Raw genomic sequence first — 25,521 nt, 5'->3', positions numbered from 1 at the left:
TGTAAAATGGACTGTAATTTACATTGTAATGGGACAGCGTAAAAGGCTGCCCAGTTCCACTGCCAAGTGAATGCCAGGGTCCCTTCCGTGGCTCCAAGAGGGATGCAAAGCTCCTCCAGTACTAAACTTGCAGGGCTCCACTTTCCCTTCTCTCCCCTTTGGTGTCTCCATTCTTTGCACAGCTTGTACTCCAGCTCCACGGGGCAGCAAGAGTCCTTGTATTTCTGTCATTCTGTACATTTCAATGTATGTTTCTGTCACTCTGTACATTTCAAGGTCTATTTCTGTTATTTTGTACATTTCAAGGTCGTAAATCAGATTATGGCCCCAAGCAGGATTTACCTCTGCGAAATTCAGTGTTGTGATTTCTGCTGATGTCCCACGGCAGACTGGCTCGGATGGGTCACACGGGGACAAAAGCACCCACAAGTGAGTGAGCGCCTTGTTCCTCCTGCAAGCATTCATTGCACTTTCTCGTTTGCCTGTCCTCGGTGCGGATGGAATGAGGAGTGCGCGCTGCCTGCAAGCGATAAACCGGGGCAGCAAGGCGGAGGGAGGCTCGGTTTCCCCGTTAGCACCGGCGGAGGAAAGGCGCTGTCGAGAGGAGCTTCCCCACTTTCTCCTGATCCCATTCACGCTCTCGCAGCACTGCCCACCCATGAAAGCAAAGCTCCCCCTGAGTTCCCGCGGTCCGTGCCGCGTTAGTTGCACCCCCCCAGGGGTGGCACGGCCCGGCGTTCGGCCGTGCCCGGGCGCTCCGGGGCCGGGCTGCTACTCCAGGCAGTACGGTAGGCGCGGCCCGCCCCGCTCCGCCCCGTCCCGTCCCGCCCCGCGCCGCTCGGGCCGGGCCGTGCGGCCACGTCCCCGCTCGGGCCGGGCTGTGGCGATGCGGCCGGCGGGACGCGGCCGTGCGGTGCTGCTGGCCCGGCCGTGCCGCGGTGCGTACCCGGCCATGCGGCCGTGCTGACCCGGCCATGCGGCGGCCCTGCAAGGTGGCGGCGGCCCTGCTGTGCCTGGCCGTGCTGCTGCTGCTCTATCTGCTGGCGGGCAGCGCGGCCCCGCCGCCCGCGCCCTCCGCGCCCGCCCGCCGCCCGCCGCGCCTCGGCCGGAGCCCCCCGAGGAGGAGCCCCGCGGGCGGCGGCAGCGCCAGCGCCAGGTAATGGGGGCGGCTCCGTGCCCCGGCCACTGTGCCCGGGCACGGCCCCACGCGGGACCCGCGGGTCTCCTCGGCGGTGTCGCTTCGGTGCCGGTGCGTCGGGCACTTCTCTCTCCCAGATGTTCTTCCCCCGCTAGCGATCGGCGTTGAAAGACCCTTTGCGAACTGCTGAGGTTCGCTAGTACAAACTTTCCCTGGCAGCGTAGTTGCCAGAGGTGCCACGGAAGGTTTTCCCCGTGCCCGAGCGGGGGGTTCCCTCCTCTCCGGGAGCAGGTTCTGAAATAGCGGCTTTTCCCTCGCTCCTGGCCTTGCCTGGGAGGCGGACGTGGGCACTGTGCTGCTGCTGTGGGCACCGAGGGGCTGCTGTCACCTCCGGAGAGCGCTCCCCGGGTTTGCCAGGGAAAAGGGAATGCGGCTCCTCATCGCCCTGTGCTGCCGCTGGGTTCCGAACGGCGGAGGCACTGGCAGGTTTGAAACTATCGAGCTTTTTGTTTTGAATGTTTTTTAGATGTAAATTAATTCAGCAGAACTTTAAAGGTGCTTTAAATCGTGGTGTGGTGTGTTTCCTGTCCCAGCACCTTACAGGCAGGGTATTTTTTAAAAAACTAATTAGTTGAGAAAGGGCAGCTTTCAGTGGGTGGAGGACTTGTTTTCCCCTTTGCATTCCAATTATATTATGGTCAGTGTGACCTCATATATCTAATTAACTTGGTATGTCTTTGTGTCTCTGATTCATGATTTCACAGAGATGTTCTGAATGAAAGACTATTCCCGTTTCTTGAGCTCTTACTCCTTAACTTATTAAAGCGGTTGGTTTCTCCCAGCATTGTTACCCCACTGAATGCAGGAGATGTTTTCTGGGGCTGAGAGTGGGCCACGGACAGAATTTAAATGCCGGTATTAAAGCAGGATTATTTCCACTAGCAACTGTACCTCCTGAAGTCATTTTTCTTGAAGGCATATCTCTGGGATTATCATGGAAATCAAGAAGAACACTGAAGGAGGGAGCCGGGAAAGTGTGGAACTGCCAGAGAGTGTAAACAACCATTCCACTTCAAAGCACTTTTCAGTGGCGTCTTCATGTTTCACAATTTGACATTATCTAATTTTTTGATTATTTGTTGACTTTGCAAGTCCTTTTTAGAAGGTCTGCAACACAACAGCAAAAAAAAAAAAAAGAGGAATTTAGTATTCAAAGTGTGCATTTTCTTCAGAATTTTGTTTATGGGGCTTGGTGGTTGTTTTTCCCTGTGTCATCCTGCACCATTGGCCCCAGCAGGAGTTTGTATAACTGAGAAGCCCAATTCTGTTGCTCCCCTTCAGCCATTTCCTGAAAGATTCTGTGTTATATTAGTTACTACTAAAATTTATTCAGGTGAAGGTATATTCATAAAAAAAGAATTTTTGTGGGAAGGGTGTGACATAAGTGGTTTGAAGTGGAGGTGATGCTTACCTTGTTGGAAAGGCATCAGGTGGTGGGATCTGCTGGGTTTAAAAAGCCTGATCCAAGCTAAACTGAAAGCACTGTGGGGGGTTTGAATTTGGATTGTAAGAAACAGGCCATGATTATAATTTCAATTCCTCTTTATGAGCAAAGGAACGTTATTTTTTTATTTGATGCAAGAGATCCCACTTTAACTATTCATTCAGGGTAATAACAAATCTGATCAGGACTGTAAGATCTTGTGAGGTGATCACAGTGTACATGCTTGTATGAGACTGCACAGTTGATTGACAGAGCTTGAATGTTAAACATTTAAATTCAGTTTTGTCAAAGTGGTTTGTCAGAGGATGCAGGATTTGGGCTCAGCTCAGAAACAAGGGTGTAACTTAGGTTTGTGTTTGCTTCATGAGAATCAGCACCGTGCAGGGAAGATGAATTGTATTTTGACTGGGATTTGTAATATTGCTTTCTGTAGTCCCATAATATCAGAAGACATCAGGTTTTAAGTTTTAAGCAGTGCAGAATTCTTTTCACAAAAGAAGCTATACATAAAGCTTAATGTAGGCACATATCATTAGTTGGCTGGTGCCTCACAAATGTTAGCAATGACATTTGTGTGTCCTGCTTTGGTCATTAGATAATTTTGACAAATCTAGGTAAGTTTATGATTAGCTTTGAAAACTTGATTTTTTTGTGGTTGTTTTACTGCTCGTTCCTGTTGGAAGTAGCAAGTTCTGTGCTTTCAGTAAGACTTTTTTATATAAAGAATTTTAAATACATGCCAAACCCATGTGTGCAAAGTATTAAAAAGAAGGAGGATCGTTTTACATTTGAAGTGCAGATGTGACCATGCTCTCTCTTAAACCAGCGTGGCAAGGCAGGGGAAGTGAACCTTCACCAGCACATTTGGTTCCCTGAAAGTAACTTTTCCAATGCCAAACATCCCTTGCATGGCAACCTGTCAAGATACTTTTTCTTTCTGTGCAGCCTGTGTGCACACAAATGCAAGTTTGGCTTGAGTTTGATAATAACATGCTGAAACCCCAAGTATTTCATACTTGTTTCATAAAGAACCCACTTCATAAAAGGAGAGAGAAGCATCCATTCTGGTTTTGAGTGGCTTTTTCCCTTTCCTTTGAGTGGTAGGAGAAGGTGGAAACTTTAACCACTTTTGGATTGACAGCAGCTCCAGTTGGTTTTGTGCAACTGCTATGAAGTGAGAAAGGTTGATTTAAAAACGTTTGTATTTCAAAGTGTGCAAGAAAATGTGTTTCACATCATGGAGCTGTTGTTGGGATGTTGACTCAGAGGTGGCTGTCAGGGAAGGAGCCTGTTCAGTGAATCACCAGTTTTGATACAATGCCTAAATCTACCCTTGTTTGTGCTGCAAAAGTAAATGAGATCATAATGGAAAGAAGGTTTCAAACATCAACATCTATATTGCATTTTGGAAGTGTCTGCATGCATTATCTTTCAGGAATAAATCTGAAGGCTTGAATAGATTAGCAGGCTCTGAAATGAGGTGGGAATGCATTATTTTGAATGGATTTGGATTGATTTAGACAGGTTTTGGGTTAATTATGTTTGAGGCACTTTGCTGTGACTAATAAGAAAATTACATGTAATCTAAACTTTAAGACCTAGGAATGCACACTGTTGTGCTTGAGCACCCAGGCTGCTCCTGCTGTGTCAGTGCCTTTCTGCAGAAATTGTATTCAGTAAATAAGAGTGAGCAACTGGATGGGAGTTGTTCTGTATTGTTGGAAGGTTTTTGCTGTAAACATTTTATTGTGCTCCATCTTATCGAGTTCAATTTTCAGCCACTGCATGGGGATGTGTTCTGCAAGTATTTTGTGGTGTTTTCTGGAGTGCTTAATCTTAGTTTGTGTATTTGTTCTTGTCAAACACGTTAAACTTTAGGGGCCAGGTCTCTGCATTGCTTTCAGTGTGCTTAGACATTTAATTTAGGTTACAAAATCCATCTAGAGACTGTTCCTAACAGACAAGTTGATCTATAAAGGAATGAATGTAAATGTTAGGAAGAATTGGCTAATGATAATTGCATTACTCTGTGGATCTTTGGGCTTTTTGATGTCTTGGGAATCTCTTGAGGTGGGAAATTCTTAGAGCTGTAACAGCATTTTCCATTATACAGGTGGGACAACTTGGCTGTGTCCTGCACATTTTTAAGGGATGTCCTTCCCTCCAGCTGTTCCTCCTGCCCTTTCCATTCTCCTTGCCCTGTATGGGGTTCCTGCATGAACAGGGAAGGGGAGCTGGGAGCTTCTTTGCCATGATCTGCTTGTTTGCCCTCCAGGCAGTTTGACTTTGCCTCTTCTACACCCACCCCTTCTCAGGCTTCTGGATAATTGTTATTTTTTAAAGCCTAAGTTAAAATTGCAGTCAAATGCATCCTGCTGTGGAGCTGTCTCCTATTGCAGCTCACCTTTGTTTCCTCTGTTCTCTAAGTTTCTTTATGCACTTAAAAGGAGATGCAAAATATTGTGTCCCAAAGTTCCTCTGTACCTCATTGATACTTTTCTCACTGATTATTGCCCTCAGTGTCCCAGACTGTGACTGATGTAGTTCAAATAGCTCCTTTTTCTGGGATGTTTATTCCAGTTCAGGCCACTCCAGGCTCCTGAACCCCTGCAATGTTGGAAATTCCTCACCTCCAAGGCTCAGCTTTCTCCTCCAGGATGTCTATGTGTTGTTATCCCTACTCCCATGGGCTTTCCAGGCATTCTGCTTTCACCAGGCATTGCTTCTGCTGAGTCTGTCCTTTGGAAGTGTTGTCTGCACATGCTGGATTGTTCACTGCAAAACAGCTGCAGAGCTCACTGTGGCTAAAACTGCCCAGGAAAGCCAAGTGCTTTGGTGTGGGGTTTTGAAATGTTCCAATAAAAGTGCAGGGTTTAGTCCCTCTCCCAGTGAATTCCATTGCCAGAAACTACATCAAAGCAGCTCCCAGCCTGTGCATGGCTTGATTTAGAGACTCAATTAAGGGGAAACATTTCGCAGATGGAGAGAAGGGGGAAAAGGTGATCTGTATGAGCAGCTAATTATTCACTTCAATAATTCAGCAATTTTTACACTAATAGGTTGGAAAGTAAATACCACTTCACATAGAGGTAATATTCCATTATTTATACACTGGTGAAATTGGGGGTTAATTAGGACTAAAGCAGAAGATTTTAAACCCTTAATGAAACGTGTTGCTTTGTACAGTCAGTGAAGTGTCAGTGCCTGGTGTTCCTTTACACAGAGGTGGGTTACTCTGAAGGGTAGAATGCTGCTGTTACACAGAGCAGCACTTCAGTGTCTGGAAAAAATAATAACAGCTTTAAACTGTCATTTTTCTCCTTATTTAGAACTTCTGTTTGTAGCATTAACTCCAGTGATTAATTGTGTGTGTGTAATTGTGTGTTCTGAGCAGGGCTGGGATTGATGTGCTCTGCTCAGAGGTATGTCCAGAGCAGGCAGTGATCTATGATTTGCCTTTTGAACTCTCCAGGAATGATTCCTGTGCCTGGGATTTGGTTGCTTGGTCAGCTCCATCCTGTGTGATGGAGGCTAAGTGCCATTTGTGTTGGAATGTGGAGACACCACGGTGCAGGCATTCCTGGAGGATGCAATTCTTACCTCCACACTAATCACAGAACTGAGACTGCTTTCAAAAGGTCTTCACGTTTTTCTGGCTAGCAGAAAGCTTCATTGTGCCTCTTCCTGTGTTCCCTATATCTGGATGAAATGTATTTAAAGCCCACACAGGTGGGTGCTAAGTGAAAATCCCACAGTTTGGCCCTTGGAATATAGTCTGATTCATCTGGGATATGTGACTATATTTGTTTTCAAAAATCTCTATTTTAGCAAAGTCTCATGGATTCCATGGGGTGAGATGGAGAGCAGTCCTTTGAAACTCTGCCAGTGCCTTCAGGCCAGGATTAAGGCATGCATCTTTAATAGAAAATTAATTAACTGTTAGAACAATTTACATATGGATGCAGTGGGGTTTTTTTTTAAGTATGGATGTCTTCTTCCAATGTAGCCATTATGGGCTTGGAAATGAAGTTGCTGGATGCAGTTGTGTGATCTGCATTGTGTTAGAAAGTTGGCTGGGTAGCTGTAACTCTGTTCTGGCTTTGTGGCCTCTGGAAGGGGAAAGAGCTGTCATTTGCACAGAGCAAGGTGAAGGTGCTATGAAATTGGCTTCATCTCTGTCTGTAGTGCAGTGATTTTTGCAAACCCAGAAATGTAGGAATAACAGAAAATAGCCTTTTTCTTTACATTATAATTGTAACACTGTTGATCTGTACCATGGACAGAAATTACCATGCTATTTGCTTGTTCTGTAAATATGTAACCAAAAAAAACCCCTGATCCCTGCAAAATGATGAAGAATAAAACCAACCCTGATGTCTGTTAATGAGGGCTTCTCTTCATGTCTACCTCAGTAATTTTTGTGTGCCTATCCCTGAATTTTCAGGAAGCCTGGAGAGCAGAAACATCCGAAGGAGCCCCCATCCTTGCAGTGCATGCATCTGGCAGTGGTGGCATGTGGGGACCGGCTGGAGGAGACCCTGATCATGCTGAAATCAGCAGTTCTCTTCAGCAGCAGGAGGCTCTGCTTCCACATCTTTGCTGAGGATTCCCTTAAGCCTGAATTTGAGACAAAGGTGAGCTTCTTTGTCATTTGGTAAATAAATAAATTATTAGTTAGAAGTTTTAAATCTCTGAGAAAATTACATGAACATCAGCAAGTAGCAGCTGATCACGTTGCTTGCTGTCCACACTTATAAATTCCTTATGCATGTATTTTTTTACAAAAGCTCTATAATAAGGTGTAGTGTCTGATTTCCTCCCACCGTGTCTTTCAGTTAAAGGAGTGGCCTTCCTCATATACAAAGAAGTTTGAGTCCAACATTTACCCAATAACCTTCTCAGTAGGAAATGCTCAGGAATGGAAAAAGTTATTCAAACCATGTGCTGCCCAGCGCCTGTTTCTTCCGGTAAGGCACCTGGATTTCTGAGTAGGTTGCTTCAGGAAAATTCCACGGAAAGGAAGCTCTGCTGGTATAATATTAAAACCATTTTCAGGCTGAAACATCTGCTGAAAGATAATTTTAGTCTGAACTTTAAGACACAGTAAAAAAGAAAAAAAAAAACAACACAGAAATCCAGCCTGGCTTTTTCCTGGCTAACAAAGGATGTGTGTTTCTGATTTGTCTCTGGTTCCATGAGCCTCTTGGGCTCTGCACACTCTCCAGACTCCAGAGAAAATGTGAGAACTCTGTCAGGGCAGATATTTTGGGGTAGATGCTGTGTGCCTTTTGTAAATAACATTCTTTACAATATGCCCTCTTTACCCACCATCTTCCTTTCCATATGTTAGCCCTTAAACTGATGCTCCCAGCATTCCCTTTTCCTTGAGTTTTACTTCTTTTTTCCAAGACTGTCACAATTGCCCTTCAGGTAGTAATTCCAGTGTGTTTGAAGTTGGATTTCATGTGAGAGCTTGGTCTATCCTGGACTCTTCAAGTTCACTGAAAAGTTATATTATACTCAGTGTTGTAAACTTGGAGAGAGGGGAAGTGTTGATACCAGTTTTGCATATCAGAAGTTGAAAGAACGTTTGCATAAAGCAATTTCTGTGGAACTGAGAACATCTATCAAAAATACCTCGTGGGTTGCTGTTGATTGGGGTGACTCCAGTGAAGTGACAAGCTGTTCACATGATCCAGATTTCTTCATGGCTGTCTCAGGAGAAGTGGAGGGGGGACAAAGAAATCTTTTCCCTCTCAGATGGAAGCAATCAGAGACAGCTGCATGTCCAGATATGTAGCCTGTGAATACATATGTGAGAAAATATGTGCTGTCAGCAGTTCTGCTGATCTGCCATTTAGGGGTGGACTATCAACAGCACAAAGGCCAGATGGGCTGGAAGTAACTCCAACTGCAGCAGGGATCCTCTCTCCCCTGAGTAAATATTTGTATCACCTGGAAGATGGTCCCTGAGTGTTAGCTTGTTCCATACAGTGTCAGGATGTCCTGGATCAACAGAAATCTCTGTTCTTCTGTCATTTTGGGGGACTAATCATAGGAATGACTTCATTTTCATTTCTCTCCACTGTTCTGATGACAGAAAGGGGTTATGCATTCATGCTGATTCCTTCATGCTGGGCAGTGCTTTTACTGATCCCTTTTTGTCACTCACACGTTGCTGAAGTTCTCCAGTTACTTCTTTTAAAGAATATTAGACTGTTGCTTGTTGTGTTAGCAGAATGAGGGGGCAGCTGTAGATGTTTGCTTCTCTAGGGGCAGTTGCAAAATGCTGTGTGTGGTCAGGCTGAGGTTTATGGCTTTGTGTAGGAGGGGCTGTGCAAGAGGGGTTGCAGCTGACACGGAGTTGATGTGGGTACAATAAACAAGCTGTCATCAGAGTTGAGGTGGCAAATGTCCTGGGGGACCCTCAAGGTTTGGTGCTCGAGTTCACGGGCAGGCACAACCTTAGGCTGTTTCTGGGTAATTCCAGCCATTATTTTGGTTTTTTATGTTGGATAGCTGGGTTCTGATATCCCACTTGAACTGTTAGCACACAGTGGGAGCAGAGCATTCCTAGTTCACTGTTTAGAGAACTAGTTTGACTTTTATTTTTAATAAATACCAGCAGAATATCAGTTTGGGGTTTTTTTTCATCCTTCTCTGTACTGAGCACTTTTCCCTGCAGCAGCATGAAAGGTGCCTGGATTTCGGGAGGAGCCCAGGAGAGCAGTAGTTATCAGCTGCTTAGCTCTCAGTTGTGCAAATTGTCCTGCTCCTGATAATGCTAAACCCGAGTGGAATGCGAGTCTTTGATTCACAAGTGCCTTTCCTGCCAAAGAAATCTCCTCTGCAGCACCAGCAGGCGTGTGAAAGTGGACAGGAGGCTCTGAGGAATGTGTTCAGGGAAAATGGGGTAAGAACCTTTCAGTGCTTTTACCCCGCGGTGGAAGCAGAGCTGTGGGATGTGAGCCTGCACTTTGCAGTACTGAGCTGTTCTGTCCTGGGCACAGGTTGAAGTGCACATTCCCAGCTTGTTGACTCTAGCCAGGATGCTAAAATATTCAGGAAGACTGTACAGCATCCTGCATTTTTCAGAGGCATTCTGAGACATCTGATCACATTTGCCACTTTGATGCAGGGGCCGTTGATGGAGCCTCTGTGTAATCTCACAAGAGAATCTCTTGCTGCACTCTGCTGCAGCAAAACCACCCAGGGCATTTGTAGGGACACAGGGAGGAAGATGTGTAGATCTTTTTGTAAGCACAGAGTGAAACTTCAGCATTAAACTAGGAGTCACTGGGAACTGGTTTGTACTCCTGCCACGGGTGTTAAGACAGCAGATGAGGAACATCCTCTGCTCCCAGGGATGTTGGTCCCTCAGGGCTGGTGCAGCTGTCTCTGTGCTGCTCTTCTGGAGCTACCAAAACAATCAGCTAAAGTATCCTGAAATGCCTAAGGGATTTTTGGATGATTTTTGGATGAACATTTAGAGCCCTTCTCAAAACACTTAATCTACTTAAGAGCTTTTAAGATAGCTTAGCAATATCCCTGTGTTACAGCTTTCCTCTTGAGGGATGCTCAAGTATCCAGCCCAGGGGGAATAGATGCCAGGGCCTTATCTAAACAAAAGTCTCTGCTGTAACTTGAGTTAATCTCTTACTACAATGAGGTTTAGTAACTCAACTTTGTGGCACTGTTACTCTAGCATTAAGCTTAGTGATTTGTCCCTACTTTTGGATAAAGCTGTGCTAAGCTGCCACATGAGCCCTCACAAACCCTTAGGTAGCCCAGCTTCACAGTACACCAGTGTGTGTTTACTCAGGAGTGTGTTATTCTTTGCCAACCTTGCTAACACAGGGAGAATCTATGGAGACAGAAGTTGTGAAATCAAATTACAGATAATTGAGTATTTAAGTGAAGTGCCAGGCTAAATATAGCCAGTTCTATGCAGAACTTTTTGACAGATTTACTAAGAATACTCTATATAGCTAAAAAAAAAAAAAAAAAAAAAAAAAGAAAAATCACACTTTTAAGATGTTAAGTGCCTGCAGAGCAAGGGGAAGACAAGCAGAGCAAGCAGTGTTTCTGGCCATCCCTTTCCAAAATTCCAGGCTGCCAGGTGTGTCTGCATGGTTTGTGTGAGCCCCATGAGCTCCTCCAGACACAGCCTGGCAAAGCTCCTGTTCCAGGTCCCTGTGTGTCACTTTTAACCTGCACTGAAGTTCCTGCTCAGTGGGGAACTCCTACAGCTGCAGTGGGTGAAATTAAATCCCCCCTGCCCAAGGCACAGCCAGGAGAGATGTGAGCAATTCAAACTGACATCTGCAGCTTTTAGAGGAGTCTGCACGCTCAACATGTGAAAGTGGGAAGGGCTTAAAGGAGGTAGCACAGCTCTTTTTTTAGGCACTTGGGTGTCATTGCAGGGCAACACCTTGGACACAGGAGAGGAAGAATCTTTGAACCAGCAGGAAGGAGAGCAGGTGAACCCTGAGAGGAGGAATGCAAGGTGGGGTCAGGTGCTGGTAGGCACTGCACAAAGAACTGCAATACCTTCTTGAATCTCTGGGAAAATTATAACAGTCCATGGACTTCCACAGATTTAGATTTATTTGTGTCTTGAAAGCTGCTGAAAGAATGTTTTTCTGCTGGAAGAAGCAATGGCCAGGCTGTCACTTATACTTGGGAAGGATGAGGAGGGTCTGTAGGTACCTATTCAACTTCCCCCTGAATTGTTGTCAGTTTTTCCTGCTGGAAAATGCCTCAATTTGCCTTTTGACCAAGGCCCCCTTAGACAGAAATCTTAAATGGTCTGCAGTGTGCTGTGGATCCACAGGCAAAGTCTGCTCTGCTTGTCTTCCAGTGTTACCTCCTGTCTCAGACTAAATTTGGGGATGGTTTTTCTTTTTTTAATGCATTTTCATTTGATGTGACTTGATACAGCAGGTCCCTATGAATCAGGGCTCCTAGGTGCTGCAGAATAATTAATACACAATACCCAGGATATCCCTAAACTGAAAACCTCTCTTCCTTGCAGACTGTCTTCTATTGATTTATTCTTACAGTACCTGTCTTTTTTATTGGTTTGGTTTTTTAATACTGGACTTGAGGATACTTAACATCTGCAAATATTTGCTCTGAGCTCTTAGTGTATTGCTGTACAATTTTTGTCACTTACTTACAGATACCTCTGCGTGATGGTTTGTGAGGGTTTTGTGAGAACATGCTGTATTTCTATAATCTTCCATCCAGCAGAGATCTGGACTGTGTTGAATGTGTTTACTTAGAGTTTGTTGTAAGCCTAACTTTTGTTTAAAATGCAGAGACAGTTCTTTCTCCTGCCTGCCCTGTTCTGTAGGAAGAACATGTAGTTATCCTGTCAGAAATACAGGTCAGGGATTTGTTAAACTTGACTAAATGTCAGTCTGAATCCCAATGTGTTGAGTCAGGTGAAAAATCTCATTTAAGTCTTTACTCAGGCATTTGGCATCTTAGTGGATTCCTGTTGAGCATGCTTAGAGGTGATATTTTTCACCCACTTTTTTACCCATCAATCCTAATGTTGTTCACTCTTATTTCACAGGTAATCCTCAGTCACAATACATTAGAATTTATGTAAAATCCAATTTCCTTGATAGAATTTCTTTTCACCTGCATAAATAAGAGAGTTTGTCATTAATGTCATTGCAGTTGGATGAGAGAGTGATTGTTGTGTTCCACATGGTGAAAATCCAAAGCCTTTTGGGTTTGCTTTTCACAGAAAGAGAGAGAAGTAAAAGGGGTTTTGGCTAGACCAAAGTAAGAAAATTTCAGTACTTAAGGAAATTTTGAACGGTTTTAGCAAATAATGAAGAAGAGCAATGAGAATGCAGTTGGGACTGGTGGTCAGCTGTAGGTAATGATCTTTATTACTTTAGAAAGACTTGAAGCCCCAGGTCATTGTCCCACCATGGATATTAATGAAGGAGCGTGTGAGGATTTGGGCAGCCACAAGGGGGAACATGGTCAGCAGGAACTGCTGAAACATCCTGGCTCTAATCTGCAGTTACACCCTTCTGCCCTGACCAACTTTACTGCGGTTATTCCTCATACAGAATCTGGTAACAGAGCTCAGAATACGACCTGGTGTATTTTAATGTGACATTTCTGTTTAACAACCAAATTTTGTTCTTCAGGGGGATGCACATATGTTGGTGATCAATGGGGTTGTCTTAATTAATGTGAAACGGTTGTATATATTAATTATATATGAAGGTAAATCTAAATATTCTGGTCTCCTGGGTTACCTGGCTTACCCTTTCTGCCACTGGAGATCTTGAAAATAGCCCTGTAAATACATTTTATTTACATGTAATTTCTGAACAGGTACTAAGTAGTCCTTGCAGGTATTTTTGGGAGCTCAGTGAATTGCTGCTTCAGAACCTCAGTGCTCTGGTAGCTGCTTTATTGTGCAGTTAAAAAAAAACCCACAGCAAGCAATAAGCCAATAATCTGATAACTGTTGTTCCTCTGTGTAGTTACATTTAGCTGATAAATCAATAACCTCTTCCAAACCATCAGTTTAAAGGAAAAGTCCCTTTTGCCAATAACCTTTGTGTTTGCCGCCTCTGTGGTTTGTTTCCCAAAGGTGATTTTAAAGGATGTGGATTCGCTGCTTTACGTGGACACTGACGTGCTGTTCCTGAGGCCCATCGATGACATCTGGCACCTGCTGAGGGAGTTCAACTCCACCCAGCTGGCTGCCATGGCCCCCGAGCACGAGATGCCCAAGATTGGCTGGTACAGCCGCTTCGCCCGGCACCCCTACTACGGCAGCACCGGCCTCAACTCCGGCGTGATGCTGATGAACCTGACGCGCATCCGCAGCGCGCGCTTCAAGGTGAGAGACACGCAGCTCTGGCACAAACTCGGGATTGCTGTGCTTTCCTCACCGCTTTTCTCCTCACAGAGAAAAGCAAGGCAGTCTGCCCAAGAGTACTTCTGGGATTTGTGGTCTCTGAACCTCAGAGAGTGGTCAAAACAATTCTCATCGTTTGCTGCAGCTGTGTTGTGCCAAAGTAGAATGCAGTGTGGAGATTGGTTACCCAAAGCGATGGTGTTTTGTTTCCTGGGCCTGTCCTGTGTGTGTGTTGGGACTGTCGGGTGACAGTCACAAGTTGTTGGGCAGTGGTGTGCAGAGTTGAGTGCTTGGCAGATTCAGTTTAGATGTAATGTAATATAATATACAATAATATAGTATAATAAAGTCATTAATTAGCCTTCTGATATCAATGGAGTCCTCCTCATCGTTCCTCTCCTTGGTCAGGGCATTGCTGCAAATACTGCATGTTTTCACATCTTGGAAAGCTCAGTGTAAAATTGCATGATGTTCGTAATACAAAGAATCAGAGAAATACGGAATATGTATAATTGGATATACTAAAAGCTGTTGTGAACATGATTATTAAAATAAATGAAACTTCCTCAAGGCTGGAGCAGTGAGAATTTGCAGCTGAAGCAGTCTGGTAGCAGTGTTAAAAATGGCTTCCCCAACTTCTTACATTTCCCTGAAAAGATACATGAAAGAATAAACTCACGGATCTTCAGTAGCTGTATTGTTTTTAAAATTGAAAAGCTGGATGTGAATATCCAGAGAAATTGGTGATTTCTGCATCTGTTGTGAATAGACTTTTGCATCCTGCTGCAGGTAAGTGAGTCTGTCAACTGGTGTAAGTGAGAAGGGAGCGTTTTCATGACAGATCTGTGTTGTTGAGCACATATTCTGTAATCACTAAAACTTTGCTTACCCCAAGTGGTTCCTCAGACAATGCCAGGGGTTTCCCACATTGTTACTGGAACAGCTGGAGGAAAAAACCCCCAAGCTTTGCTCTTACTACCATAATTCCCAGGGAGGATGATCTTTAGTGTGTCATTTTCCTTGCTTTTATACCTTGGTTTTCACCTTGTCCCTGCATTTTCCACTTTTTCACTTTTTTCCCCTCCTGTTACTTGGAATAGGAAGATTGTGAATAGCAGGAGCTGACATCAGAGCTGGGCCCAGGAGACTTTGTTTTCCTGTTGAGATAAACACAGTGAGTTCTGCTCTTACAGCCCTGTCCAGGTCCAACATTTCCTGGCTGTTTTTCAGTTTTGGATGTCCAACATCACTTAGCAAAGCTTAGAGATTTGTGTGTGCCCACTCTGGGTCAGATACCACAGCACTGATCATGATTTTAACCCCTTGCTTCTGTTCTCCTGCCCTGCAGAACAGCTTGATACCCGGTGGCTTGACTTGGGAGGAAATGTTATATCCATTGTACCAAAAGTACAAAAATTACATCACATGGGGAGACCAGGATCTGCTAAATATAATTTTTTACTTTAACCCAGGTAAGGAATGATTCTTGGAGTCTTCATTATCTGTGTCAGGGAAATATCTTGAGCTTGATTTTTTTAACTGCTATTCGTTATTTAGAATATGCATAAATACTCTGGTATGGAGTTACTGTGTAACTGCATCCTCAGAGGATTTATAACCTATGAAAATATTTCTGACATTGCTGCAGGTAATGGGGCTTGGACTTGGTTCTATTGAATATATAAATCTGTTTTCTGGAGATTTGAGAAAATAATGAGGTGTAAAATTAATGATGAAGTGAAGGGGTGAAGTTCATGTTGTGTGTGTCCTCCAGGGTGTAGCTTCAAAAATGTTTTTATTTCAGATATTTATCTGAATGTGAAAGTGCCAAACTTTCTGCAAAGCTAAACCCACTTTTTCTGAAATTCAGCTGACTTGTGATAATTATGCAAATAAGTAACAAAGCTAATATAGACAGAAGGTGGACACAGCCATTGGAATATCTCACCTAAAGCAGCTTCCAGCCTCTGAGCTGAGTGACCTGGCCTCAGCAGGCACCAGATGATGTCATGGATATCCTGCTGGTGGGAAATGCAGGGATTTAAACACTGGAGCATAGCACACACTTCCCAGAGAAGCTGAGAACCTCATTCTGTGCTTCTGAATGGATGCTGAGTATCCATCCCTACTGCTTCTCCTGGTTTCCTATGTGACCTTGTCACCTTAACTTATCTTAAGAATAAACCGAGTTTGGAATTATCTTTATTTATTCTGCTCCCATTTCTTTTTCTCTGAGGAGTCACAGGGTAGGTAATTGGATATACCCAAATCCAGGCAAACTGCTGGAGTGAGGAGAAGCAAAGCAGAAGGCAAACATCTGTTTACTGCAGACAGATGTCAAACATCAATGTCCCATAGATTACCCCCAGTCCTAGGGAAAAATAGAGTGGGAATTAGTTTCCAAAAAGAAACAAATGTTATGGGAGCATGGTCTCCTGGAGAATGAAAAGTATGGAGCTGGATTAGTTGTGAAGTCAGACACTGAAGTGTGCAGGAAAAAACAAAGACTGCAAAAAAAACTTCAATATTGTGTTGAGTGTTCTCTATCAAAGCTACATGTGGAGACTCTTCTGCACCACAGTCTATCCTTTCCTCAGAACTGGTAAAGAATTTTTTTATGAATTGTGTCATACCAGACTGCTCAAGAAAAGAAAATGAAAGAACTGTGTACCATTAGCACTGAAAACTGGACTTTCTGGGGTTTTCAGCTCTGGGTTGTTGAGACTGGCTGGGGAGGGGAATTGGCCAAGACTGCTGCAGTTGCCTTTTTATGGATGTGAGAGTTAAAACCACAGAGAGCTCTGTTCCCTGGGCCTGAGGAGCTGCTTCCTTTGCCCATCTCCAAAGACTGCTCTCCCTTTCTGGAGAACTCTGCTGGAGAGGCCCTAAGGGAGGAAAAGGTCAGAAAGTTTTTCTTCTGCTTTTTAAGAACCACACGAGACCAGCTGCAGGCTTCCAGGGAAGCTGGGAAAGGCCAAGGGAAGAATTCAATCTTCAGTGCTTCTGCCATGCCCTGCTGGCACCAGCCATCATTCATTGTTCCCCAGGGCCAAGGCAGAAAGGTTGCAGGGACTGGAGTGATTTATGACAAGCAGATTGCAAGCACTGTGTGCGTGGAGTTTAAAAAAAATCACCAGGAGAAAGGGAGTTATGAGCTCTTTTGAGAAATTAGGCTCATCTCTAAATAACCTAGACCTGTGAAATTAATGGATGATGATTCTTTGGAGGGCTGTGGATAAAATACACCAGCCCTTATACTCTGCTGTGTAACAAATTGTCAGGGCCTCTGGGACAGCTTCAGCAGCAAACCCTGGATATACTTTGTAAGTTTTCCCTTGCTGGCTTCAGGAGGAGTCTGGATTTTTCATGGCCCCACTGCTGTGTGTGCTTCCCCAGTCGCTCCTGTCACTCCAGAGACTCCTTCCTATGGAGGGGGTGCTGGACACTGCCACCTGCTGTGTGCTCTCCGGTTTGGTTCTTCAGCTTTCTGAAGGGCTCCCTTGGGTTGTGTTCAGTCCCAGACTTCGTGTTGTCCTGTCTGTTCAGTGTCACTGTCATGTTTTCTGAAAAATCCCCTTTGCCCAGGATTTTTCTCCTGGGAAGCTGAGAAGCCTCAGAGAAGAATGAAAACAATATTATCTCATTTTCCTCTCCTGTTTGGCTGCTTTGGTCTGGAGATTGTTTATCCAACAGCTGGTTGTTTCATTGGTTTAATGAGAATTGTTTTGACTTAATGACCAATCACCATCCACCTGTGTCAGGACTTTGGAAGCAGTCATGAGTTTTCATTATCATTCTTTGTTACCTTCTGTATGTATCCTTTCTCTATTCTTTAGGATAGTTTTTGTATAATATAATGTAATATAATGTAAATATATATAAATATCAATACCAATATAAATATAAATATTATATAAATATAAGTATAAATACAATATAATAGAAATATAATATATAATATATAATGTATTTTATATACAATACATATTATATTATATTACATTACATTATATATAGTATATTATATATAGGATATTATATATAGTATATTACATCTAGTATATTATATATAGTACAATATAAATATGATATAGTATAAATATAATATAACATTAATTTAATATAATAATAAATTAGCCTTCTAAGACCATGGAGTCAGATTCTCAATTCCTCCCTCGTCCTGGGGACCCAGCAAACAGCACAGTTCAGGACCAGCAGCTGGGGAGTGGAGTCCCCCATGAGGGAAGGAGGTGTCTCTGTTGGGGCTACTTGCAAAAGATGTGACCGAGCATTCCCCGATGATGGGTGCCAGGCTGGTTTAATTTGCTGTAACCCTCGTCTGCCGTGTCTCCTCTCTTTCCCTGTGCCCTGCTGGCGTGGGCAGAGTGTCTGTACGTGTTCCCCTGCCAGTGGAACTACCGGCCTGACCACTGCATGTACGGCAGCAACTGCAGGGGGGCGGAGGAGGAGGGCGTCTCCATCCTGCACGGCAACAGAGGCGTCTACCACGACGACAAGCAGCCCACCTTCAAGGCCCTCTACGAGGTGATCCGGGATGTAAGTGCTGCATCCTCAGAGCCACTCCCTGTGCCCCAGGGTGGGTTCACTCACATTGCTCTGCCAGCCATCAGGATGGGTAGTTGTGTTTGGGTAAAACCCACCAGACACAAATGAACGTGGTTGTTTTGGCTTCTCACGCAGTTGAGGTGGTTTCAACATTTCTTTGTTGTATTATAGTAATCAAAAAGGCTGATCAGTTGCTTTTCTGTAGTACTGAAGATAGAAAAAGCTGGAGTGGAGTTTCTCATGCTGGGGCTGCAGCTCTGGTCCATAAATTCCCGGGAAAGCTTTTTCTCCCTGAGCACCTCAGGCCTCCAGGCACATAGAGAGCAGAAGCTTGTCCATAGGCACGGCTGGGATGTTGAGTGTGTACAGCTCTGCTTCCCAAAAGTCCTGTTTCCTTACAGAATCCTCACATGAATAAAATTCCTGTCAGTGCACACTCTCAGGCAGGCAGGATGTGAAGTGATGGGGTTGGTGACACTCAGCAGGTGAAAACTAAAAATTCTTTTTTGCTTCTTTTCCTTAGTTTCCATTTGAAGACAATCTCTTCCAGTCCTTGTACTACCCTCTGCAGTCGAGGTTTCTGGATACAGTGCACACTTTATGTGGGAGAATTCCACAAGTATTTTTGAAGCAAATTGAGAAAACAATGAAGAAGGTGTATGAAAATCGTGTCATTGTGTACTTGGGGGCTAACCACAAATACTAACTGTAGCTCTCTTACACAGAAGTTATAAGTCTTGTACTCCATTTCATGAAGGATATAAATGAAGAATATGAATTCTTTTACTGAAACTCAGAATTAAAATATTTCTTTTTCCAATTTTCTAATTACCCTTGAAATTACAAAAAGCAGGAAATCCTAGAAGCCTACTGAGATTGTTGCTGAGAACAGCAGGAGAATCCTTTCTTTGTGGAATACAGCTGTGGCCTGCCACCCCAGTCCCTTACAGTTTAAGAATGTATTCTCTGGCTTGGTAATGTGAATTGCACGAGGCACAGTCCAAGACTATTGTCAGTGAAGAGTACAAACCCAGGTACTGTTGATTCATCCTCTTTAAGTGCTATTCCCTGCACAGTGAAGGCAGTATTCCACTGCCACACAGTTTTCCATCCCTGCCTTGGGGGATGATGGCCAGTGCTGCCCCTGACTCCCCTCTCCTGCATGGAAATGTATTTCTGCCTGAAAGTTCCATTTCTGGGATCACAGCACCACAGAATTCTAGAGTGGTTTGGGCTGGAAGGGACCATCAGGGATATCTTGTTCCACACCCTGCCATGGTGACAGGGACACCTTCCACTAGACCAGGTTACTGCAGCCCTGTCCAAACTGGCCTTGGACACTTCCAGGGATGGAGAAGTTGAGAGCTTTATGCTGGGATCAAAATGAATAGCCTCAAAGTGGAAGAGGATACAAAATGGCTTTGATGTTTATTTAAAATACTTCATTTAGCTTAAATTTCCAAGGTATGATCATCATCTTGTGATAAGCACAAAGAGCTTATTTAAATTGCAGTAGCTGAAAGATGCTTGGGACCATTCCCTGGGGAACTGGAAGTGAGGACACTCCTGCAGAGCAGCTATCCAAGAGCAGACTCACTCCTAAAGAGCAGTGATCCAAGAGCAGACTCCCAGAGGGTATTTTCTAGGTGTAAGCCCCATGGGTGTGTGTAGGAGTGCTTCAAGGAAGCAGCAGAGAAAATGATGTTACTTTTCAAGTCTGTTGAGCAGAAAACATCAGCCATTACTTGGACCTGCTCATTTTTGTATCTAACAGGCAAAGTAGGAGCTGGGTGAGATAATGGAGCCTTCCCCTAATGAAAAGAAAACTGGCACAGATGGGATATCCTGTACATGTATCATACATTGTTATAGAGAAATTCTTGGGGACTGTGGGGAGGGAAAGGATATGGTCCCAAAGTTAAAACAGGATTTCTGAGGAATTGCAATTTTGGGCATTCTCCCCTATCCAGTCAGGGTTTCATATGAAAACACCAGGAGTCTCCCTTTTGTCTCAACATTTCTCTCTCCTTGTGTGGCAGTTCCTGAGAGGAGGGAAAACAGGACCTTGGTGCCATCCCCAGGCTGCCAGATAAGAGCCTGTGCACGGGATGGAATCCCAAGCTTTTCCCAAGCCCTGCAGTGTGAGAGTGTGTGTGACACAGCCTGGCAGAGAGCAGGGCTCCAGGCAGCTGAGCAGGAAAGCAGTGGGACAGGGCCTTGGAGTAAGGGACAGCAGAACTGCAGCACCTCACAGGAGTGACAGGAACAGAAACCTTGTTTGTACCTCTGCTGAAAATCGTAATCACAGTGTGGTTAAACAATGTGCTCTGACTCCAGCCCTTATCTCACAGTGTTTGCCACCAGAGTGTAAATTGACATGTGAAGGACAGAGGCAGCTAACTCGACTGTGTGACTGAGAGCCTGGGACCCAGAAAGTCATTTAAACTTGAGCAGAGATGCCTTTCCAACTTGCCTTAGGATTTTCTATTTCAGTTGCCAATTTTTAAGCAAGAGTACACTTCTACCTACTGAGAGAAGTTTGAAATGTAACTCAAATGAGCATTGAAGATTTCAGAACCAGAAGGCACAGAAAAGAAGGTAAAGCTGCTGATTTCAAAAGTCTAAACTAATGTATGACAGGTAAACCTTTAGGCCAGCAATTCTGAGAGCTTGTATAAAGTATTAGCTTGCTTTTGGTCTTTATTTTCAAGTGTCAGGGTAAAGCTGACACAGGTCTAAGGAGCTGGTGGAGCTGCATGCTGGGCAGGCTGAGTTCCTGATTTCCATGGTGTCTCCAAGGCACAGAGAGCTGCAGAGCACAGTGTTGCTGCCCAGACAGTTGCAGCCCCAGTGCTGAGGCTCTGGAGTTTGGGAGGCTGAGGTTGTGTAAGCTGTGATTCAGCACAGAGAACCCTGCAACTACAGGCATATTCAAATGAAGGAGTGGAATTCATTACAAAACAAAGGCATTATTGCATATGAACTGATAAGAGATTAAAGCAGTGCTTTTTATGTTCACAGGAGGTGCTGCATTTTGTTTAGGAAGAACTGAGTTGTGTTCTCAACAGCTATTAAATATATGAAGTACTTGCTTTAACATGAAGACTCTTGTTAATGTAATATCAGCTGGCAGGAAGAATGGGGGAGGTTCCCCCCTGCTGGGCTTTTTCTGAGGAAAAAAGCAATAATTGGAGCTCTCCAAAGTGTTTTAAAACAATTATGTAACTTTGGTTTTTGTTGTTGTTAGAATTATTAATTTATATTTCACTACAGCTTCCAAAACCTTGTTATATTTTATTTTTAACAGTAGTTGATTGTAATATTCATCTTACTTAGAAACCAGTTTTAATTCATTTTGTATTTCATACTTGTGGCTAATTCCATGTTAATTAGCCTTCATTTATCTTAATAATGGGATGTGTAAATACTTACTAAGACTTTATGTCCTCATTTCCCCTTCCTCTCCTGTGTTTTAGTTATTTCCAGTGGTATAATGGATAGAGCTCACCAGCATTTTGCTTACAAGGGAAACTGGAAACTGCTCAGTGCGTGTGTGTGCACGGCACGAGCCTGTGTGTAAAAAATGTCCCTTTTCTCTGTCACTGAATTGCTTGTGGATTTTTCTTTGACAAGTGCACTGATTGTTACAACTCCCAAGGAGGCTGAGCAGTGCATTTCTGAGTTGAGGATGATCCCTTGGCTTACAATACAAATAAATGAAATTTTAAGCAAGCTCTATAATTTGCTAGTTTTCTTTTAAATGCAAGATTTTGTGCTGGTCTGGTTGGGATAGAGTTTTGTAGGTGTGATGTTTTAGTGTGTGTATACTGGGTTTGACAGCAGGGAACACAGATAAATGTTCCTCTTTTACAGTTTTACTGTAGTGAAAGAGTCTGATATTGGATATAAAGAGATAAATACATTTAACTTCCCCCAAAGTGCTCGTGTGTCATGCTGCAGCTCCAGCTGTGTTACAGTGAGCATAGATCAGAACCTTCTCTCAAAGGAAACTGGAGTTTTATCTGGTACTCTTTACTGGTTCTCCATAATGTTTCACTCTCTGGAGGTCATTTAGCATCATTTCCCCTCCCTCCTCCTTGTATGCATTTTTGGACGTTATTTTGTGGTCACTGCTGTGCTGTCCTTGCTTGTGACATCTCTGTGTGACAGAAGCTGCTGGGCTGTCTGTCCAGCCACATCCTGGTGCTGACACTGTTCCCAGCTGGGTGCCATGTTGGGCTCAGCCTCAGCTCTCTGAAATCAAGGATGATAACACTGTCATTGGCATGGATGGGCAGGGGTGGGCCAGCTGTGAAAGCCCAGCCCTGTGTGGGTTCTGGGAAGGCTCTGGTGTGTGGGGTGTGTCACACACTCACAGTCACACTGCTCGGTGAGCCAGGGCTTTCACTTGCAGACCTGCCTCCAGCCAGTGTTGCTGTGGGGAGAGGAGAGATTTCCCTAGCTGGGAATAAAGTACAACTAAAGAAAGAAATAAATCTTGACACTTGATCAACTCTCAGAGAATCCTTTTCCCCTCTCCATCAGGTACAATAAAATGTGATGGTAGGAAATAGAGAGAGCACCCCTCCAGAGGTGAGATGGGATGGGATGGGATGGGATGGGATGGGATGGGATGGGATGGGATGGGATGGGATGGGGCAGTCACCAGGATCACATTTCCCACTGCTCCTGGGCCAAGTGCTCGTGTGTGCTGGGATCAGCCTGCACCTCCTGCTGGCACGAGACTAGGAATTGTTATCTCAGCTTCAAAAGAAAGAGTGATGTTTGGAAATTTTGCTTTCATTCTGGATCAGAATAAAAACCAAACTGTCAACACTTCCTTTGAAATGAAAATGGAGACAAAACACCAAATTGAGAATCAGCATGGAAGATGAACAAAGCGCTTTGTTAATGTTTTCTTTTGAGGTAAAATATTTTGGTTTGACTTTCACATTTCTGTAAACTCCCTTAATTGCTGCTGTTACTCTACTATAGGCCAAAAGTGTGGATGTATAGCTTTGGGACACAGAAATGACATGGCTCTTTATTATAAAGACCTGTTCTTGTAGAAGCATCTTTTCCTGAATCCTGCAAATGTTAACTCCCTCCTGTGAGGGTTAGAACTGTGCACAGCAGGTGCCCTCTCAGGGTTCACACCCTCAGGGAAAGATCTCCTTCCCATTCTGCCCAGGGCTTCCCAAGGGCACCCTGGTTCTCACACCTGAGGCTCCAGATGACAAACAGGGCTGGTTTTAGTCTGGCTGGTCCCAGAGTTTGTGGAGTGATGTCAGGAAGCTCCTGTCCCAGGGATGCACTGGGAGGAAGATGTGAAATACAGCTTGGAAAGAAAACTGCTGGTCAGCTTGCCACAGGCTCTTGGATTAATAGGAGACAATCCCTGGGGACTTGCTGGGGCCAGCGGCTGAGCCAGGTAAAGCCTGGAATGTTTGTCACATTCCTTGGTTTTTTTGTATCTCCTGTGGGTAATCTTTCAAAAGAAACAGCTCCCACAAATACAATTTTTCTCTTTTCAGCCTCTTTTTTTTGGGCACTGTGTGTGAGCTGTTCTCATCTTTCGATACTCCCAAGTCTTCCAGATTTTTTAAAAGCACAATAAAGATTTTTAGTCATTTTCTCAGAGGAGAATCATAATTTGTCTCAAGGTGGCTGTGATATACTTTGAAGAAAAAAAAAAACAACTTTCCTTCCAGAGATCCATGATTTTTAGTGTCAAGTTATTGTACCATACTCAGGTTCTGCAGCTATAAATTTAAACAAACCAAACAAAATCTCTATGCTCCTTTTTTAAATCCTTTGATGTGTATCGATGTACAGTATTTTCTGAAGACCTAAGTGGGTCTTGAAATATAAGATTGTTGTCATTTTCGTATTGTTCTCCCTGGATTCTGCTGCATCTCCCTTGCTTGAATGCTGTATTGAATTGCTACAGATTGTTTCAAAGCACAACAATCAATTTTGGTTGAAACTGGGTGGAAATACCTTACAAATTGCTGTCACGCTTCAGTGAAGGGAAACTGCTTTAAGTCAAGTTGGGTCAGGGCTCTCTAGATACCTAATCTAAGCTTCATTACTGAGAGCAGAAGTAGCTGCTGGTCTTACACCACAAATAATTTTAATTATTGATCCATGCCCAAGGGTTGAACAGCCTATAACTCTCAAAAAGTATGTTTTTAAATCTGAAACGTAAATCTTAACAAGGCTTTGTGTAAGTTTAGTGGAAGGAAAAAAAAAAAAAAAACTGGATTGTTAAACAGTTTCTCATTGTTCTTTACTTAGATGTTAAAATGACCACATCTTCCCCAACTAGGTGATTTTTCTTACTGTTGGGTCTCAGTGAATACAAGCAGGCTGGGAACTGACACAAAATGAAATCATCCTCTCTGTGTACATTTTTATTACAAGGTGTGTCAAATACCTTACAAGGAGTAATTATAATTTATGTTTCATTAATGAAGAAGCTCAGGTGTGATTGCCTCACCCCTTTGCCTGAGATCACACAACAAACTGATGATGAAACTACCTACAAGCTTTTTGTGTCCTAGGATTACATTTAAATGTTTCAGCTTTGAAAAGAGAACTGGTGCAAAAGGTGAACTGAGCTCTTTCCCAGTTAGTGGAGGGGCCTGGGCTAGAGCCTCTTGTCTGCTCCTTGCCTCACCTCGGGAGCTTGGCCAGGAAGGAGTGACAGCTCTGCCAGGCCTTCGCATCCTCAGAGCCCAGAGCTGGCACAGGGTGGGCGAGGGGATCGGATCGTCCCAGGAGCACGGGGAATGTGCCAGGCTGGGAGGGGCAGGAGAGCACCGGGAGGAGTCTGAGGGGAGGGAGAGAGACCTCACTGGGATCTTCAGCATCCTCATGAGGGGAAGCGGAGGCGACAGGTACTGATCTCTGTCTTCACTCCCGTCACCAGTGACAGGACTCGAGGGAATGGCCTGAAGTGTCGGGGAGCTTTGGGCAGGATATTAAGGAAAGATTCGTCCCCCCAGAGAGTGGTGGGGCACTGCCCAGGCTCCCCAGGGAATGGTGCCGGCCCCAAGGCCGCCAGAGCTCCAGGAGCATTTGGACACTGCTCCAGGGATGCACTGGGGGGATTGTTGGGGTGTGTGTGTGTGTGCACGGACTGGATGGTGGACCCCTTCCAACTGGGGATCTTCTGTGATGATCTTGAGAATAAAAAGACAAGCACGTCCTTGCACAAACAGGGGGTAGCGCGGTCACCCTCAGCCTGAGAGCGGGGAGGAAAGAGCAAGAACTCTGAGGGGCCGGCGTGTGAAGGGGAAACGGCTCCGCGTTCTCTCCCCCGAGGATCCGCACGGCGGGGCCGGCATGAGGAAGACGATAACCCGCGGCCGGAAAAGAAGCCCTGGAAGAGCCGCGCTCGGACCGTGCCCGCAGCTC

General features: G+C 44.4%; 1 protein-coding gene across 1 annotated transcript; it reads left to right on the top strand.

Annotated features, from left to right (window-relative positions):
- Positions 1-824: 824 nt before the first annotated feature.
- Positions 825-22,040, top strand: GXYLT2 (glucoside xylosyltransferase 2). Its single transcript, XM_071439334.1, has 7 exons — positions 825-1,156; positions 7,087-7,276; positions 7,478-7,609; positions 13,267-13,518; positions 14,885-15,008; positions 17,921-18,093; positions 18,626-22,040. Exons 1-7 carry the CDS (start codon positions 975-977, stop codon positions 18,806-18,808), a joined length of 1,236 nt encoding a protein of 411 aa, XP_071295435.1. The 5' UTR covers positions 825-974; the 3' UTR covers positions 18,809-22,040.
- Positions 22,041-25,521: the final 3,481 nt, after the last annotated feature.

The sequence above is a fragment of the Agelaius tricolor genome, unplaced genomic scaffold (genome assembly GCF_023055355.1).
Source record: "Agelaius tricolor isolate 1412-34295 unplaced genomic scaffold, bAgeTri1.0.p SCAF_14, whole genome shotgun sequence".
NCBI classification, from domain to species: Eukaryota; Metazoa; Chordata; class Aves; order Passeriformes; family Icteridae; genus Agelaius; species Agelaius tricolor.
Note: the sequence above shows the minus strand (reverse complement) of the source record. Positions and strands in the feature narration are given on the sequence as shown.

Excerpts from the sequence above, each read along its gene's own strand:
- GXYLT2 (XM_071439334.1), top strand. The coding sequence starts at position 975 with ATGCGGCGGCCCTGCAAGGTGGCGGCGGCCCTGCTGTGCCTGGCCGTG. Across the intron at positions 7,610-13,266 it reads CCCAGCGCCTGTTTCTTCCG|GTGATTTTAAAGGATGTGGA; the intron begins GTAAGGCACCTG and ends TGTTTCCCAAAG. Across the intron at positions 18,094-18,625 it reads TCTACGAGGTGATCCGGGAT|TTTCCATTTGAAGACAATCT; the intron begins GTAAGTGCTGCA and ends TCTTTTCCTTAG.